Raw genomic sequence first — 19,230 nt, 5'->3', positions numbered from 1 at the left:
GATAAATAAAAAAAAATCAATGTACATCTAGAACGTCACAATACCTGCAACGTCATCATTCAGTTACGTCATAATTATGATCATGCGTTAGAAACGGTCTGTTGAAGTATAATGAGATTGACAATGGCTAGTTCACTTGAGGTGAGTTGTAGATCCACTGCAGGCAATTAGAGTCATTGTAAATTCGAACCTGTGTTGTAGACCCAATGTACAATATATTAAACGGAAAGTCTAAAAAGTGAAAAAGAATCAAAATACACACACAAAGTCTTAGAACTCAACTTTATTAAGCACGAGCGCTGGACGGTATAGTATGACTTCAAACCGATTCTTTGCACTAAGTAAAAATAATCGACGGTGAATGTCCGTAAATTCTGACCAATACATGTACATACTTTTTTGGATATTTGTAGAAATCTATGGAGTTGCGGGAATGTTTAAGAAATGGTAGTTTAACGCTTAGAGACCTCGACAATAGGGTAAGTCTGTGAACGATATTATTGTTAAGTTTCGTGGGTTTTTTTTTTAAAATTTAAATGAATGTAATATATAGTTACTAAGGTGTTCCATACGTGTGCTTTGATGGTCAACTTTTCGTAGGAGAAACGAGGATCCTCAAAAGGGAGAAGAAGACGAGGAAAAGCGAAGACTGAAAAAGAGGCTGCAGTCGGTGATGCTCAAACCTTGGTAAAACCCCGAAGAAATTCGAAGGTGCTAGATAATATAGACATCGGGCTGAACTCTGGTGATAAAGACTCAGAAATGGTTAGATCTATCACATATATTTTGAGAGAGAGAGAGAGAGAGAGAGAGAGAGAGAGAGAGAGAGAGAGAGAGAGAGACCTAATAAAACTAAGTTTAGATAATCGCATTTAGTGTAAAGAAATATATAAGAAAGAATTATTTTCGTGCAAGATAATGATTATTTAATCACCAATACTACACATGCATGTGCCTGCTTTGAGGTTAAAAAGTGTTTGAAATAATTAATTACTGGTGCTATTACTGGGATATATAATATTGAGCAATATTGATGACAAAATGACAGCTAATGCTCCTATGTTTAAAATCCAAAAGTATCATATGATAATCAACGATCAGTTCTTGCTCGTACTTTCGCCTTACGACGCTACAGAAAAGATACCAGGAGAAATGTGAGGCGAAAGTACTGGTAGGAAATGATCGTTGATTATCATGTGATTATTTCGTTTTGTATTCTTTATATATAGGCCTATATATATATATATATATATATATATATATATATATATATATATATCGTCTTGTCCTGTTGTAGATTGTACGTGGTATTATTGATGATGTATTTGACGGTGCGTACAACCAATGCGCCGTAATTGAATACAGGTTTGTACCTTGCCATTTATTGCTGACCTTTTGCAACGATTTATATCTTGTAATTCACAGAATTTTATTGTATTTTAATTTATATTATTTTCAGCATTGCCAGAGAAAAGGCAAATGAATTGGCCGACGTCCTCAAAACCGAAAGAGCCCGTATCACACACAGAGAGAACACTGAGCAGAGAGAGAGGACATTAGAGGTACAGTGTCTACTGAGTTCTGTTGTTGTCAGTACAAACCTCACTTTATATACACGTGATATGTTGCAGGCGGGGATAATTTTGTTCACGCAAGTGACGTTTTAACTTAGTCGGTAGCATGATAGTTCTTACTTATCGAAGGAGGGCGGGGGTTCTCCCATCTCTTTTCTCTTAAACACTTCCTCCGCCTTTTTTCCTTACCACCACCACCACCTTTTCCGTCCTTTTATAACATGTTCATGAAAGCTTTAATTTGAAGGTCACCCACTGCGTATACGAGTTTTAAAATAATTCATAATTCACATGGAGTCATTTGATATGTACAGTATACATTAGTGTATGTACATTTCCACGAGTTGTGATTACACCGTGGCCACTCTAGCTAGCGAACTATACCAATGTTCTGCAAGAATATATCAAATATTTAGACATACATGTACCCAATCTAAAATTCAATCTTTGTTTTTGACAGTTATTGTACAAAGCCGCAGAGGAAAATGTAGATGACGTGATACTGCGTGCAACAATGCCCAGTAACCAAAGGTGGGTAGTACTACGTGTAGTATACAATGTAACATACAACTAACATAAATGTCATTCATTTTAGTACATGTACACTTACTTTTTATTTATTTACATTAGACACCTAGTGTCCTCCTCAAAAATAACTGATAATCACGTAAAAACAATTAGAATCAAAGGAGGGAGGGGGGACTCCAATTCTCATTTTACAGCCTTAAATCCAGGGTGTTTTTACTTGCAAAGTAAGATAAATTGGTCGATTCCCTACCCCCACTTTTATGACAGTAGAATTAAATGGTAAGCATGTATACGCTTGAAATGATGAATTCAACCTATTTACGTAGAAAAGTACGAATGCCATAACCCCACCCCAACCCGCCCGCCCACCACCACCTCAAATTTTAGGATATTAAAGTTTGGGCTGAAGAATATTTTTATATAGTTATGTAATATTTTAGTAAGTCAAGAATTTCAGACAAGTGTCATGAAATCAACTTCTACTATGACTACCCCGCCCCTTTAAAATGATTTTATGTTGCTGTGTTATGGAACAAACCCAATATATACATGTATCTTCTTATATAAAAAACATTGTGTGAAATAAGCTTGCAGTATATCTATAATAAAAAATGTCTTCCTATAAACAAAATATTCTGTTTAAAGGAAGGTAAGTTGTTTTTTTATATCATAGACTTATAGATATTTTAAAAAACGTCATTTTTTAAATTATAAATATCTAAAACGTCGAGTGCCTGTGATCTATGTATATGTAATGCAGGGTTTATGAGTTCATTTCAGATTTTTCAAGAGATTGTGTTCTGCGGCATTGTAATAATACTGATTTGTATTGTTTGCAGCATGCACAGCGTGTCTGGGACAGACCAGATCCTCGGAGAAATAATGGTACAAGTACGTATTTAACTTTAAAGTCTCCTTAATCCTTTTGATTCGTTTCTTGGGAAAAGCAGAGAAAACACCATGGGGTATTTCTTTCTATTGCAAAAGAATGCTTTCTCAAACATGATTTTTCTCATACATACTAGGATGAAGATAGTTATTTGCCAAAGAGGAGCTGGAAGTGGTTACTATGTGGTTCCTGTGTGTCAAGGCCATATCAGGTAATTATGAGAATCTGCATATTACGCCATATCTAAAAATGTTTTGTCTCCGGTATAGTCTGTCTGTGAATAGTAATTATAGCCATTTCCTCATGAACGCGCTATAGTTGTATACATTGCGCGTATGAATATTGATAAATTTAGGATTATGTCTGTTTAACTCCTGGAAATTCCGACAAAAATGAAAGTAGAATATAAATATAAAGAATGAATTTTATTCTAAGCTCACCTGAGCTGAAAGCTCATCTGAGCTTTTCTGATCGCCTGTTGTCTGTCTGTACGTCTGTAAACTTTTCTCATTTTCGACTTCTTCTCCAGAACCACCTGGCCAATTTCAACCAAACTTGGCCAAAAGCGTCCTTGGGTAAAGGGTTTTCAAATTTCTTCAAATGAAGGACCATGCCCCTTCAAAGGGGTCATTATCACCAAAATGCAAAAATAGACTGGGGTCATTTAAAAATCTTCTTCTCAAGAACCATTCAGCCAGAAGAGCTGAAATGTATATGAAACTCTCTAACATAGTGCAGATTCAAGTTTGTTAAAGTCATGACCCCGGGGGTAGCATGGGGCCACAATAGGGGATCAAAGTTTTACATACAAAAATAGAGAGAAAATCTTCAAAAATCTTCTCAAGAACCATTGGGCCAGAGAAGTTTACATTTGCATGAAAGCTTCCTGTCATAGTGCTGATTCAAGTTTAATTGTAAAAACCATGGCTCCAGGGGTGTGGTGGGGCCACAATAGATACTAAAGTTCTACATGCAAATATATGTGAAAAATCTTTAAATATGGCCAAGTAACTCAGGTGGGCGATGTGACCCATGGGACTCTTGTTGAAATTCATGAAGGTGTAACCTGCCACGTTTCACGCTGGCATACTTCATGAAACGTGTTAGCTTAAAAATTTAGTTATGTCTTAAAAAAAAAAATTCTCAATTTAGGCCTATATGCAATGCTTTTTCCACAGGTGACTGTGGACATAACTACAAAACCCACCTTTTATTAGTTATTGAATATAAATTGTATAAAACCATTTTCATTTATTTACTTGTTTTTGAATAAAAGGAAAAAAAGCAATTATTTTGCACATTTACTATGTCTCCAAAATCGACTTCATACTATTGTGTTTAGAATATAGTCATATCCATACACAACTGACAGTGTTGTCTTTGTTTATTTCAGCAAAAGAAAGAGAAATCAGGATTTCTTGCACGGCTTCACCGCTTGTTCAGACGTCAATAAATGTATTGCTAGTGTTATTATTATTATTAAAAGATTCAATAATTTTTCAAATAATATACAACTTGTTGTTGTTTCTCGCAAGTCATTTTATACAGAAGGAGTATAAAAATTGTATTGATTTCCATTTTTAAAATATAGTTTCAAACTTAATCAATGACCAAAGAAAATGTATGTTGCCACCATTTTAAAGATGTTAAACATACACACACACGCGCGCACACGCACACACACGCACGCACACACATACACACACATTTGACAATCCATCGCAAACATTTACATCATGTATGTAACATTTAAGTAGCCGTTAAATATGATCCTAGCTATTACTGATCAAAATTTAACGCTGATCACTTTTAACGGCCGATTTTGATCAAAAATGTTAATGCCAGTTGTTGAGTTACAACAGAGATACAGCACTCTCAATTCTTTGTTATGTTACACAAGGTTCGTGTCATGATTTTGTTTACATAGAGATTGCTTAATAGAATTAACTTGTATTGTTTATTACCAAGAACCATACAGTTCATAGGTTTAACGTTTGTACATAGAATAGATAAACATAAATATGAACAAAAGTTATGCATAAAGTTAACATAATGAAGGATAGGTAAATTGAAAAATCTGTTTTAAACTTTTACGAGTATATTTAATTATGTAAGCAAAAACATGACTCTCGTGAGCCCTGTTTCATAACAAAGAATCAAATAAATGTGAGCTCTGTATCTCATCTAACTCAACAACTGACATTCAAAATTTTGTTTACCATTATAAATACTTAAGTTAAGTATTGTAAACATTAAAAATGGAAAAAATAAAATATCCATATTTTCACCTCAAATCTTGTCCATGCCCCTTTGAAGATTAAATTCCTGGATTCATCCACCGAGGATTAAAGGCCTGTGAATTCTATATGGTAAGTGGGTTGATCAGGTAAATTAATTTTGCTGATTTTTAGAAAAGGAGGGGAGGAAGAATATCAAAATAATAGAAAAAGTACGAGAGATAGAGATGTACTTTATACTTGTTGACGTGCGGACCGAAACCGAAACTAGAAAATCGATAGATTATTTGCTGATTCATGTGGTTGCTTTGTGCTCCGTTGGCATAAATACAACATCATATAAGTAAGTATATATATATATATATCTACAGCATGTATTTCTTTTCATTTGGGAAAGCTTTGATTGATGTGTATAGTTGTCATACCGTATGCATGCACTCTGGCCAAAATAAATGACGCTTTAAAATGAAAGTAAAATCGGACACATTTTAAATGGAATTTTCAATCACATTTTCCATCATTTTAACTAGAATAATGAACTGATCTCTGTCTAATCTCGACATTGTAACTCGAATGATAAGAAAATATTTGTGTAATTATAAAACTTAGATGTGTATATATTATGTTTATTACTTCCGTATTTGTATATTTTGCTTCCATATCTTCATTCAAGTAATGTGCGTAATTTATTTTTCTTGAGATCCAGTAATGTTGTTTCCTGTTACGAAATCAAAAGAAATGTTTACTCCAGATTAAATTCATCCACACACCAAAATCGGACGAGGAGAACGCCTCGTAAGCGTTACACATCGGGATTTCCCCCAAGATAAACTTCTTAGAGAGAGAGAGAGAGAGGAGAGAGAGAGAGAGAATTGAAAGGCAATGTTCCTTCCTTAAATTCTGAACGCATTGACTTACTATGGGCGGATCAACTTACAAATGGGGAAATATTTGGGGTCTGGAGCTCCACCCCTGACTTAAATTTGAATGTACAATTGTTCTGAACCTTTAAACCATGGTTACAAGATACGATTTAAAGCCTACTCTTGGGTTTTTTGTTGTTGTTTTTTGTGTGTGTGTGTGTGCATGATAATTCTATATCTGTATTCATCTGATTTGATGATATTAAGTTTCTTATCTGTAGTCATTGTTAAATGAACACGTTACGGCCTCTACCAGGATAAAGAACACCTTCACATAATCACGGGGTGTGAACCTACTAAATACACAGAGGCAAACAAAGTAGGTATTTACAACTCTTCAAGGGGTTTCAAATCACCCCCTCAGTGGCGGATTCAGAGGGGTGGCCAAATCCTGGATACGTCCCTGGTTATTTTCATTGATCTTCATGTACATTGTACCTTATTCTCTCTAGAGAAGTGGACATGTGGGCTATGCCTGTGCACGTCTCTAAAGAGAATACATGTATTTGTACCTCACCATATATACGTACGTACAATGCATGTATAGGTAAAGCCACTGAAGTATGCGAGTGTAAACTATAATCCACTATTGAATAGGTCAGTTGTATTGAATTGTACCTCTCCCTTGGGAGGGGGGGGGGGGTGTCTATCAGTTCTCATTTACGGCTCGACTGCACACAACATAAGGGGTGGGGGGTCCATTATTTCTCATCAGCAGGTAGTTCCACTGTAGCTCAACGTGAAAACCAAAACGTTTACTAATCTGCTGTGTTTGGGCAATATAGCCTGTTCTAACTATACAAGGGGTCGCACAAAGATCGATCCTTCATGTGTACAATTAGGTAATTCTGGCCGAGATTTAACAGATTCAGACATAGGGGCAAAAAATAAAATAAAAACAAAATAAAAAAAAATTTGAAAATTCCCAAACACATACGGTAGTTTGGTCAGCTCGCATTTTCAATCACTTTTAATTACGTTTTGTTTTTGCTATCCTTCGAATTTCTGGTCAAGAAGCATGTTGATTCGCGTCGTCTGCACGACATAAGATTATTTATTCTTATTTCTAGATGATAATTCTATGGGGGGGGGTTGCGGCCCATTCGTACTTTTTCCGCCTCCGCTATTACTGTTGTACCAGTTGATGGTTGTTTTTTACGTCATTATACAATGGAGGTAAAACGGTCTAGGCTGACTGAAAACAAGTATTTTGAAATAAATTATTTCAACTTTGCTGTTTTGTTCCAGCTAGTACTAAGGAATATGGATTTATCACCATAAAAAAGAAAACAAAATATAAACAAACAAAATATAAACAAACAAAATATAAACAAACAAAATATAAACAAACAAAAAAGAAGACCTCGAACGTCCAAGTTAACAAAAGTATCCGAATTCATTGTTTCAGATAGGTAAGAGATGTTTGAAAATTTATGCAGATTTCCAACGTCCATACTTTAAATCGGGTTACAAACTACGGTATGCTTTGACTCCATGAACGGACTGACCTCAGGCTCTGTAATGAATTCGTACACGGAGATCATAAACCAAATTGCTTTTCACGATGCATACAAAAATATAACGCGTGGCTTCATCCAAGGATAGTGTGTACACGTGTAGGTTAGGTAGGGCCTACATAATTCCATAAAATGGTGTCGGAATGTGTTGAATTCTTTGATGAAAGGTTGTACGAGAATCTTTTACGAAGGCGCTCGTTGACGCAGGTGCAAGTGAAATGCAAGACTGGTTTAACATAGGATTCCCTCGCCAATCGCTAGGCGTTAAAAGTGAAAGTCACAGGGTTTTCAGGTCTATAAAAGTGAAAGTCACGGGTCTTATGAAAGTGAAAGTCACGGGTTTTCAAGCCTTGTAAAAGTGAAAGTCACGGGTCTTATAAAAGTGAGAGTCACGGGTCTTATAAAAGTGAGAGTCACGGGTCTTATAAAAGTGAGAGTCACGTCTTATAAAAGTGAAAGTCACGGGTCTTATAAAAGTGAGAGTCACGGGTCTTATAAAAGTGAAAGTCACGGGTCTTATAAAAATGAAAGTGACAGGTCTTATAAAAGTGAGAGTCACGGGTCTTATAAAAGTGAAAGTCACGGGGTTTTCAAGTCTTATAAAAGCGAAAGTCGCGAATCTTTCAGGCCTTATAAAAGTGAAAGTCTCGGATCTTTCATGTCTTATAAAAGTGAAAGTCACCGGTCAAAAGTGAAAGTCTTTCAGGTATTATAAAAGTGAATGCCACGGGTCATTCAGGTCTTGCAAAAGTGAACGTCACGGGTCTTTCGGGTCTTAAAAAAGTGAAAGTCGTACTAGATCTTTCAGGTATTATAAAAGTAAATGTCACGGGTCATTCAGGTCTTATAAAAGTGAGTCATTGGTCGTTTAGGTATAATATAACAGCGATTTTTTTCTACCCACTGGTACTGGTACCGGTACCCATTCAATTGGGAAAAATAGCGTCAAAATCGAACAAATTGGGAATTTTCTACCAATGTATCGGCAAATGATTTCAACTAAAAGAAAAGAAAAAAGAGAACAAAACAAGAAGTAGTCATCCCTTTGTAAACCTTTTTACGGTAATATTTGCTGTTGTGATACATAAGGAATCGTCGTAGCTTCATTTTAGAATCGTCGTAGCTCTACAAAACACGCGCACTGCCATGATCTGTACTTTCGATTTAACTTGTACAACGTTTTAGACTAAGTAAATTACGATGTCGGCGGTCTATTTTTCGGCAAGTAAATTGGGAATTTTAGTCTCAAAATTGGGAAAAATCAATGGTTTTTGGCATTGGGAATGGTACCGTTTATCGGTACCAGTTATATAAAGAAAAAAATCGCTGTATAAGTAAAAGTCACGGGTCTTTTAAAAGTGAAAGTCATGAGTCTTTCGGGTCTAATGAAAGTGAAAGTCGCGGATCTTTCAGGCCTTATAAAAGTGAAAATCGCAGGTCAAAAGTGAAAGTCACGGGTCTTTCATACCTTAGAAAAGTGAAAGTCACATATCAAAAGTGATAGCCACGGGGTTTTCATACCTTAGAAAAGTGAAAGTCACATGTCAAAAGTGATAGTCACGGGTCTTGCATACCTTAGAAAAGTAAAAGTCACATGTCAAAAGTGAAAGTCACTGGTCTTTTATGCCTTATAAACCTGTCCGGTGTCACGATAGGCGTTGGCACGATAAAGAATCGTCACTGCTACTGATTTAGCGCTGTGTATAGGTCAAAATTCATAGCACTTACCCTGTGACGTCTCCATACGAATCAACAATTCTCGAATGTAACGTAAAACAAACGAGTCAGTAAACTTTACACAATTTCTGGAACCACACGGCTAGCTTAGAGTACAAGAATGGTATGTGTGTGTGATCGAGTGCTTTCCTAGACATGTTAGACTACACACATAATAATTCGATGTAATAAGTTTCCTTTTACATTACATAAACAGATCATGAGTTTCTCGACGCCAGTTTTGGTGGCTGCCATTGACTTTGGTACAACATATTCTGGATACGCATTTTCATTTCGCCATGAATTCGATAAAGATCCATTAAAGATCAACGCCTGCAACTGGATTGCTGGGTCTCAGGCCCTGGTTTCTCTTAAAACACCGTCTGTTGTTCTGCTGAAGCCAAACAAAACTTTCCATGCTTTTGGATACGAAGCAGAAAACAAATATGCCTCGCTTGCAGAAGACAATGAGCACGAGGGATGGCTCTACTTCAAACGCTTCAAGATGACTCTCCATCAAAATAAAGTTGGTTCATGATCATTTGCACTGAATTTAAGAGATATTCCTTTTAAATAATATCTGAAAAATCCAAATATTGACAAAGTACATATAGCTGGTATCTAAAGATTATCAATTACAGAGTCTACGACGAACCACGTCAATAAAAGATGTGAATGGTAACGAGATGCCAGCCATGACAATCTTTACGATGGCCATCAAATATCTTAAGGATCATCTGATGGGAACATTGAAAAGTCGTGTGGCTGAATTTACAGAGGACCTCATTCTCTGGGTACTGACTGTTCCCGCCATTTGGGACGAAGGCGCCAAACAATTCATGACGGAGGCAGCAGCAGACGTTCGTATCTTTTATATTGTAAATTTACGCCCAATACAAGTTTATGTAGTCGTTACACCGTTTTGAATTTGTTTTTGAATACTTGATTTTCAAACGTATATTTTTTGAAGACATGATTTTTTATCGACATCGTGTGACGACAATTTTAAAATCTTTAAATATATCATGTATTCCTGCCAGTGACAATTGTCGATATTTCTGGACAGAATGACCAATACGGGACTTTCGAGATACGTATCCACTTTGACTTTCAGTGGCGTAGCTTTCATTGAGGCAACCGAGGCAGCTGACTCGGTAAAAAAAAAAAAAAAAAAAAAAAAAAAAAACACCTTTTACGTTGTTAAAATGTCGATAGCTTCTGGGGGGCATGACTTTTATCGCGCGTTGAACAAGTGTGATCGAGAGGGAGACTCTACCAAATCACCAGAAAAGCTAGCTTTGTGAGAGGCAGTACAAGTTCCCTCTTATACTGTTCACTACACTTCCCCCGCACGCGGAAGCTTCGTCCCAAACCTTAGCGCGAGTCCTGAGTGTTTGGCACTTGCTCAGTAACGGCATCCGCCGTTCCCGACGATAACCACCGTCGTCCCCGGTCCCGAATCTACGTCCGTATATGGACACGAAGTCCAAGAGCTCCAATGAGACTCTTCCTAAAGCAAGCCTCCCACCAAACACCAGAGTCACTACGCTGCCACCAATTTGTAACGACTGCAGCGGTCACCCAGCCAAATGCTGATCATGTGCGCCGTTGCTTAACTTGTGTGATCGAGATAGAGACTCTACCACATCACCAGAATAGCTAGCTCACAAGCAAGGCAGTATAAGTTCCCTCTTATACACTATGATATGCGTCTAATTGCGTCTTTCTCCTTCAATTTGATTTACACTCAGGCACTAAGCACCAATAGTGACTTGGATCGTCATTGTGGGACTGCGCATAGCTCTTTACGGACCGTCTGCTAGCGAACCTCGGCCGTTTGTATCGTCAACTTTGCCCTACAATTGGTTACTATCACGTGACCACGGTGAATAAACGTCAATTCTAACCGGTTGTTCGGCACATCCCGAAAGTTCCATATTACGCATATTGATACTATTATTAGTATCAAATTTTAAAACAAACAAGGTGTGTTTGTGAAACACTATGGCCACATGGCAACAAAGAAACAAAACAAAGGCTTTGTCACATGGAATTTATTTACAAAATAGTTCAGGAGGTACTGTCTTGATCAACTTTTCTTAAAAGCAGGTCAAAGTCCAAAGTCACCAAGTCAAAAACTTTGTTACCAAAAGGCCTTGTCACGTGAAATGAACAAATGAAATATGAGAGCCTATTACTCGCCATTCAAACGTTGTAAGCAAGGTTAAAATTTTGACATTTGGGTTACACTCCAAGGTCAAATGGTGAAAGATCGTGAAATCATATGAAAGGTTTTATCATAAGGAGTCTATATACAAAATACGAAAGCTTTACTTTAAATGAGTTCAGGAGATATTGCTTAGGTGTACTTTTCTTAAAAGAGGGTCAAACTGCATGGTCAAGGTCACTCGATTAAATACTTTGGTACCAAAATAAAGGTCTTATCACAAGAAATGCAAGTAAACGGTAAAATCTGAAAGTCCCATTTCTCACTATTCAAGCTATGAGCAAGGTTAAAGTTTTGCATAAACGATTTGAAATTTTAGCAAAACTTCAAGGTCAACGATGATGGTATAAAACGGGCCTTCCAGTCACAAGAAATGTATGTGCAAAAAGACCTAACTCAAATAGTTCAGGAGATGTTGCCTAGGTTAATAAGTTAATTAAGAAAGTTATGAGCAAGGCTAACGTTTTGGACAGAATGACTGGAGTGACAGACAGAACAATAACAATATGCCCAGATCTTCGATCTCGGGGACATGAAAAGCCAGATAGATGAAGAAGTCATAGGAAAATGGCATTCGTTTATAAGAAGTGATTGTAGATATGCAAGCAGCAACTCGTGAGTGAGTATCCAGTTTGTGAGTCACCATGTTTTGTGTTATTATACAGGCTGGTATCCTGACAAAACAACTGCTGTTGGCTTTGGAGCCAGAAGCCGCGTCCATTTACTGCAACCACGTGCCTGTGGAAGTGATGTCGTATAATAAAGGAAGAACTGGAGCTTACGCATTCGAACCCGGGACGCAATACATGGTGTTGGATTTGGGAGGTCAGAAACTGCTACAAATAACACTAAATATGATGGGGTTCCAAAAATTACTGGTGAACACAAGTTGCAATTGAACACATCTATTGTTTGGCAATCATTACCAGTCCAATGTTTTTCCATTCATCGAATACGACAATATTCTTGTAATTCTATTAAAGTTACAAAGTATGTATACGACATTCTCTCATATTACAAAAAAGAGTAGCATTGTATGTTGTTTGCTAGTACTTTTCTGATATTGCCAAGTGTGGTATTTTTTATTTGTAGGAGGAACAGCTGACATCACAGTCCATGAAGTGCAATCGAACCAGAAACTTCGAGAAGTCCATCATGCAACTGGTGGAGCGTGGGGAGGAACCAAAGTGGACGACGCGTTTTATCAGTTCTTGGCGAAGCTCTTTGGAAATGATGTCCTGTCAACGTTGAAGGATGAAAACATGGATGATTATATTACACTCTTCCGTGATTTTGAAACGAAGAAGCGCACTATCAAGCCCAATTTAGAAGATAAAGTAACCATAACATTACCATTTCGTCTGCTGGAGATATTTAAGGAGCAGTCAGAAGAAACACTGGCAGAAGCACTGCCACAGACAAGGTACGCAAAGACAGTGGAATTCAAAGCAGGAAAACTTCGAGTGCATCCCGAAATTTTCAAAGAATTTTTCAATCATACACTGCAAGGAATCATTCAACATATCACAGAAATCATGCAGTCCTTTCAAGGGGAGTCTGTATCGAAAATTCTTCTCGTAGGCGGTTTTTCTGAATCGCCAATGGTGTTGAAGGCAATACGGGAATTATTTCCCAATAAGAAAGTTATTGCCCCTGCCGATCCAGGATTAGCAGTCCTGAAAGGAGCTGTATTATTTGGTCATACTCCTAGCATCATCTCCTCTAGAATCAGTCTCTGTACTATCGGACTGGAAGTAAATGTACAATTTATTGAAGGGTTGCATCCTAATAAATACAAAATTAAGAAACCAGACGGACAAACAATGTGTCAGCACATTTTTGAAGCTTTGGTGCAAAAAGGTGAAGATGTTCCTTTTGGCCATAAGATAGAAAACACGTACAGTCCTTCGGAAGAGGACGCGGTCACAGGTATCGGTATATATAAATCAACATCAGAGAATCCCACTTATACCACCGACAAAAACTGTACAAAACTTGGCACCATTGTGCTTCGTAGACCAAATGGAGGTTGGTCAGAAGATGCACAGATTCATGTTGTCGTGGAGTTTGGAAGCACTCGGTTCAGCGTGGCCATGACAGACGATTGTCTCGATGAGACGTACAGAGATTCCTATGATTTTCTTAGAAAGCAGAACCAGTGATCAGCAGTGATATAATCCTGTACATAATGATACTCTCATCAAACTTCATTTTCATGAATTTACATATCCTCATCTGCCAATGAAAGTCAGGTTTGGAAACTTAAAACTTTGGGTTGTCAAAAGTATGGGATTTTGTTTAGTGTTACTTCTTATTCACTTTTAATGATCAAAATCTATACTGTCTAATGTGTTTAAAAGAGTTCACATAAAAATTAAGGTTATACATTATCACAGAAGCTCATTTTAGAGAGTTTATTATTTGTTTTGTAAACAAAGATTGCGGTATGTTATTGTTTATGAAATTTTCAAAAGAAATGGATATCGATCTAAGTTTATTATATCTTTCAGATTTCGAGCATGTTTGGGGTAAATGTATCATCTAAAAGTTAAAATTTGTGACTATACAAAATTAAGATGCTTTATATTACAAAATCAATATTTTACTTGTTTTTGTATACATAAAAAGACTCGAGTCTTTGTTTAAATAACACAGCTTTAAGGCTAAAATATTGCTTTAATTCTTGCATTCAGAAGGTCAAAATTTTGGCTGTCAATATCAAATGAGTTATAATTTTAATGTTTACCATCAAAAATGAAAAATATTTTTATCAAAAATCGTGAACCAGTCCCTTTAACTGTAAATAAAATCTTGATTCTCACTTCTTGCTACTGTAAATAATGAAAATGTGCAACAGACACATCTATATAAATACATGTATATAATGTTTGTCCTTTACTCTGTATGAGATATGTACATGTACATGTAGTTTATTACCGGCTGCCAGTAGGCTGTCTGTTATATGATGTACAAGTTATAAAAGACTACGTGTTTGTGTGGGAATATGTACATTTAAAAAAGATTGAAATATAACTTTTATAATAAATATTTTTAATAGTATTTTATGGTTTCGTATCAATCAGTCATATACAGTTGTAACATAGTATCTTATGTTAAACAAACAGATTTACCTGAAATATGCATAAAAGTATAAAAATAAAACAAAAAATCCCTGTGATATCGAGATGAAACAAAAAATCCCTGTGATATCGAGATAAAACAAAAAATCACAGTGATATCGAGATAAAACAAACACTCCCTGTGATATCGAGATGAAACAAAAAATCCCTGTGATATCGAGATAAAACAAAAAATCCCTGTGATATCGAGATGAAACAAAAAATCCCTGTGATATCGAGATAAAACAAAAAATCACTGTGATATCGAGATAAAACAAAAAATCACTGTGATATCGGAATTAAAACCACATTCAAATCATAAATCAGCACCTGAAGATTTCTGAAAAAAATAAAAGCCATCTACATAAAACTAGCTAGCATTGTAACAATCACCAACGAATAATATGGATGACCCCTAAAGCATCTGTTGCCACAGCAACCACGGGTCGGCTCCCATCATCCCCTATTGCTAGCGCATTCACATGCTCACAGTTCAGTTGAATCACTGTACAGTTGTTCAATTCCAGACTGAGAATGTCTTTTTCACCGGGAACATGATACACACGAACAGCACCTACAAACAGATTATGATAAACTCATCAGGAATTTCCTCCATTGGTGTTTACCATTTTCATTTTTACACGTGTTTTTAGAAAACTCAAAATTTAGAAGTAAAAATAAAACAAGAGATGTTTGTAAAACACATATGCCCCCCATGGTGCAAAATTGAAAAGGGTTATACACACATATCATTTAATTGATAGTATTATCATCAATTCAAAATATTGAGCAGACAATATCTTCCTATGTCAAGAGTGAATTGACCATGTGACCTAAAATTCAATAAGGGTCATCTACTCCTTATGCTGTACCAGTGTACCAAGTTTGGTATGTTTCAATCAAGCAAATAATTCTTAAAATATAGGAGACAATATATTACTATGTCCAGTTAACTTTTGACCTCAAAATCAATATGGGTCATCCTCTCCTGAAGATGTACCAGTGTACTAAGTTTGATGTCTGTCAAGTAAAAGGGTTATCAAGATATTGTGTGGACAGTATATTACTATGTCCAGTTTGACCCTTGACCTTTGAAAATGTGACCTCAAAATCTATAGGAGTCATCTTCTCCTGAATATACACCAGTGTACTATTTAAAGTTTGATGTCTGTCAAGCAAAGGGTTCTCAAGATATTGAGCAGACAGTATATTCCAATGTCCAGGTTGACACTTGACCTTTAAACATGTGACCTCAAAATCAATAGGGATCATCTTCTCCTGAAGATGTACCAGTGTACCAAGTTTGATGTCTGTCAAGCAAAGGGTTCTCAAGATATTGAACAGACAGTATATTCCTATGTCCAGCTTGACCCTTGACCTTTGACCATGTGACCTCAAAATCAATAGGGGTCATCTTCTTCTGAAGATGTACTGGTGTACCAAGTTTGATGTCTGTCAAGCAAAGGTTTCTCTAGACATTGAATGGTCAGTATATTGCTATGCCCAGTTTGACCTTTGACCATATGACCTAAATATCAATAGGTGTCATCTACTCCTTAGGATGTACCAGTGTGCCAAGTTTGATGTCTTTCAAGCAAAGGGTTCTCGAGATATTGAGCGGACATTATATTCCTATGTCCAGAGTAGATTTACACTTGACCTTTTGACCTGAAAAACAATAGGGGTCATGTTCCACTCATAACCAACCCACATATGAAATATCATTATCATCAAGTGAATGGTTCTCAAGATATTGAGTGGACAACATGTGGTCTACAGACCGACCGACCGACAGTTGCAAAACAATATGCCCCCTCTTTTTAAAAGGGGGGCATAATTAGAAGGAGTTTGAAAACTGTGGCACTGTTTTAGAACAGGGCCATTGTATATCTCATTCAGTATTGTTTCTGCCTTAATTTACCAACCTCAGTTTTTCAACAAGCATCCATTCACCAGGGCTGGAAATTAATATATGTTCATTAGTCTTTTGACTGGTGGTCAAAAGTCTGGTGGACTGACTAACGTTTGTGACAGTCAGTCCGATAGGACCGGTCAGTTTTCTTAAACTTTGAAAAACCCACTTGCCTAATCCAAAATGCACATTTGCCATTGCCCTGTATATATCGGGGGAACCTGATTAATCACTACACAAGGTAGCGATATACATGAGCAGATCAAAGGAGCTAATTTTAATTAGATTGATGTAGATCTCACATACTTCTAAAACATCCGAGTTAAAATCCCATTATCTTATTTCAATAACACAATTCAAATATAATTAATAGTTTGTGAATAACTCTGAATTGGTAAAATTTTCAGTGGACTGGTTGAAATTATACTCTATCAGCTGGATGGGTTACATAACAAGTTAATTTCAAGCCCTGTTCATGTTACTGTAAGTTTCCTAAATATTTAGATCCCTTAAAAGTTTAAATGTTTTATGGGGTCAGATATCAATATTGTTCTGTATACGAGGAAATATTCTCTCCCATTTCATTTTTGCCCTATTTGTCATAGAGTGATTGATTGATCGATTGATTTATTGTATCTTGTTTAACGTCCCTCTCGAGAAATTTTCATTCATATCGAGATGGAGGGTTCTTTAGCGTACCACACCTACTGCGACACGAGACATCCGTTTTTAAGGTCATCTCCGCGAGGACCTGTGACATTCACACCTGATGCCGAGCGTTTGGTGATGGAACTGTAACTACCTCTTTTAAAGACTCAGGTCTGTTGCGGCTGGGCTTCGAACCCTGGCCTTCCTGCATGCTGGGTGAACACTCTACCTCTAGAACACCGCGGCGGTCTGTATCATTGGGTGAGTTCTCTAGACTACCGCGGCGGTCTGTATCATTGGGTGAGTTCTCTAGACTACCGTGGCGGTCTGTATCATTGGGTGAGTTCAAGACTGGGTGAAACTGTTTTCTTTTATCTCTCTTTAAACACAATTGTGTCTGAGCAAATTTAAAATGGAGTAAAACCATTTGCAAGTGTCAAAGTTGCTGTTGTTGTCAGTTCCTTTTTATTTACGTGCAGGTATTCGGGTATTGTCCACATTAGTGGGCCCCCTTGCAGATGGCTGGCTAGCTGCACACATGACAGATCTCACCTCAGATCTCCATTTTTTCCGATCATGAAGGGTGAAAAATTACATGGGGCAAAAACAATCTGTATACAATAATTCTTTATTGTGGGAGTATGAGAACATAAAATATAATCGGCAAAGTCACTGTCTTACATCACCCATGTGTACCCTGATATCAAAATCATTCTCTGAAAGAAAAAGTAATTTGTAAGGAGTTTTAGCAAGTCAGTATTCTGAGGCACAATGAGCAGGTTTTCAGAATACTATGGTATACATGTATGACTTACCGTATTTTGTTCCTATGACTAGAATTGATGCATACCAAGCTATACATTCAACATGGCAGCCAAACACCCCATGAACATCAAGTTTATGGAAAATGGAAGAACCATCTGATACGAAAATGTCTGAATCATCTGAAATCGAAATTCAAATATTCAGTAATCATCCCTGTACTTTTTAAAAGTAATTCAAACAAGAGGCCCACAGGCCTTATTGGTCACCTGAGTACTACAATGTAGTTAAAAGTATAACTAGTCCCAAGGGCTTAAAATCTAGAAATTATTTCCTGTTCTGAATATCTAAGCTAAACTCTAATAGTCAGCAACAGCATAAAACTTTAAACTTCAATGCTCTCAAAAGTGTATATACTGATGAAAGGCTTTACATAATATGATACATGTACATGTATGATCATTAAATGATACCACTAATTTGGACCCATCCCCCCTAAAGTCAAAACCTGGGGTTGCTGTATCAGTAAACTTCAAGAAGTCCTTCAAATGATAAAGACAATAATCACTATAATAATTTTGGCTCCACCCTAAAACCAAACTCTTACTCCCTGGGATCACTGGTAAAATTCCTTTTAAATTTCCATTGAGTTTCAATTTAGTATCAATAGCCTTAAAGCAAATATCATTTACATGTTTTGCACTTATACACTATATATATATATACAAAGTTTGACCCCACCCTGGAGTCAGAACCTTTAACCCGGGGATCCTGAAATTTACTATGTTGGTAGAGGCCTCCCCACTTTATATCACTATGTATTTAGTTTTTCTTAAAGATATGCAGTTACAGAGAAGACTTTTAAAAATTGGTCAATTTTTGGCAGTTTTTGCCATGCCCCTAAGGCCCATGGGATGCAGGAGTCCTGAAAATTACAATTTATGTCCTCCTTGTCCCAAAGATGCTTAATACCAACTGAAAGGGGTTTGAAGAGCAATTATCAAGAAGTTCAAATGTTCTATTGTTGACACATTTACTAACTGACCATTTTGGACCCACCCTGATACCACAACCCTATCCTTGGGATCATCAAATTTACAATTTTGGTAAAGGACTACCTGTTCTTTGTAAACATCCATTTAGTATCAATATCATTAATAAAAGATGTTATTTTTAAA

At 36.6% G+C, this 19,230-nt stretch overlaps 3 protein-coding genes across 7 annotated transcripts in view; 2 read left to right on the top strand and 1 right to left on the bottom strand.

Moving 5' to 3' along the window:
• Nucleotides 1-123: 123 nt before the first annotated feature.
• On the top strand, nucleotides 124-4,473 carry LOC130052226 (uncharacterized). Its single transcript, XM_056156636.1, has 9 exons — nucleotides 124-141; nucleotides 414-479; nucleotides 601-765; nucleotides 1,298-1,365; nucleotides 1,460-1,562; nucleotides 2,035-2,105; nucleotides 2,942-2,993; nucleotides 3,128-3,202; nucleotides 4,385-4,473. Exons 1-9 carry the CDS (start codon nucleotides 124-126, stop codon nucleotides 4,442-4,444), a joined length of 678 nt encoding a protein of 225 aa, XP_056012611.1. The 3' UTR covers nucleotides 4,445-4,473.
• Nucleotides 4,474-4,952: 479 nt separating this feature from the next.
• LOC125681080 (heat shock 70 kDa protein 12A-like) lies at nucleotides 4,953-14,671 on the top strand. Of its 4 annotated transcripts, none has more exons than XM_056157372.1 (5): nucleotides 4,953-5,360; nucleotides 9,602-9,910; nucleotides 10,026-10,244; nucleotides 12,277-12,436; nucleotides 12,704-14,671. In XM_056157372.1, exons 1-5 carry the CDS (start codon nucleotides 5,358-5,360, stop codon nucleotides 13,771-13,773), a joined length of 1,761 nt encoding a protein of 586 aa, XP_056013347.1. In that variant the 5' UTR covers nucleotides 4,953-5,357; the 3' UTR covers nucleotides 13,774-14,671. The 4 variants fall into 4 exon arrangements, with proteins under 4 accessions (XP_056013347.1, XP_056013345.1, XP_056013348.1 ...); XM_056157370.1 differs by having other exon boundaries at nucleotides 5,266-5,360; nucleotides 10,026-10,262; XM_056157373.1 differs by lacking the exon at nucleotides 4,953-5,360 and adding an exon at nucleotides 5,387-5,571.
• Nucleotides 14,646-19,230, bottom strand: part of LOC125681087 (uncharacterized) — an 18,944-nt gene continuing 14,359 nt past the window's right edge. The window contains exons 6-7 of one of the 2 annotated variants that reach the window (XM_056157374.1): nucleotides 18,106-18,234; nucleotides 14,646-15,304 (exon numbers count right to left, since the gene is read on the bottom strand). In XM_056157374.1, coding sequence (XP_056013349.1) covers nucleotides 15,120-15,304; nucleotides 18,106-18,234 — 314 coding nt within the window. In that variant the 3' untranslated portion in view covers nucleotides 14,646-15,119. Of the gene's footprint in view, nucleotides 15,305-17,899; nucleotides 18,007-18,105; nucleotides 18,235-19,230 lie in introns of those variants that run through there. The other variant, XM_056157375.1, reaches the window with a different exon arrangement.

Source organism: Ostrea edulis, chromosome 2 (assembly GCF_947568905.1).
Source record: "Ostrea edulis chromosome 2, xbOstEdul1.1, whole genome shotgun sequence".
Lineage (NCBI taxonomy): Eukaryota > Metazoa > Mollusca > Bivalvia > Ostreida > Ostreidae > Ostrea > Ostrea edulis.
This window is presented reverse-complemented; position numbering and strand designations above follow the sequence as displayed.

Coding starts and splice junctions, on each gene's coding strand:
- LOC130052226 (XM_056156636.1), top strand. Junction 480..600: donor TTAGAGACCTCGACAATAGG/GTAAGTCTGTGA, acceptor AACTTTTCGTAG/GAGAAACGAGGATCCTCAAA. Junction 766..1,297: donor GTGATAAAGACTCAGAAATG/GTTAGATCTATC, acceptor GTCCTGTTGTAG/ATTGTACGTGGTATTATTGA.
- LOC125681080 (XM_056157370.1), top strand. Junction 9,911..10,025: donor TGACTCTCCATCAAAATAAA/GTTGGTTCATGA, acceptor TATCAATTACAG/AGTCTACGACGAACCACGTC. Junction 12,437..12,703: donor CATGGTGTTGGATTTGGGAG/GTCAGAAACTGC, acceptor TTTTATTTGTAG/GAGGAACAGCTGACATCACA.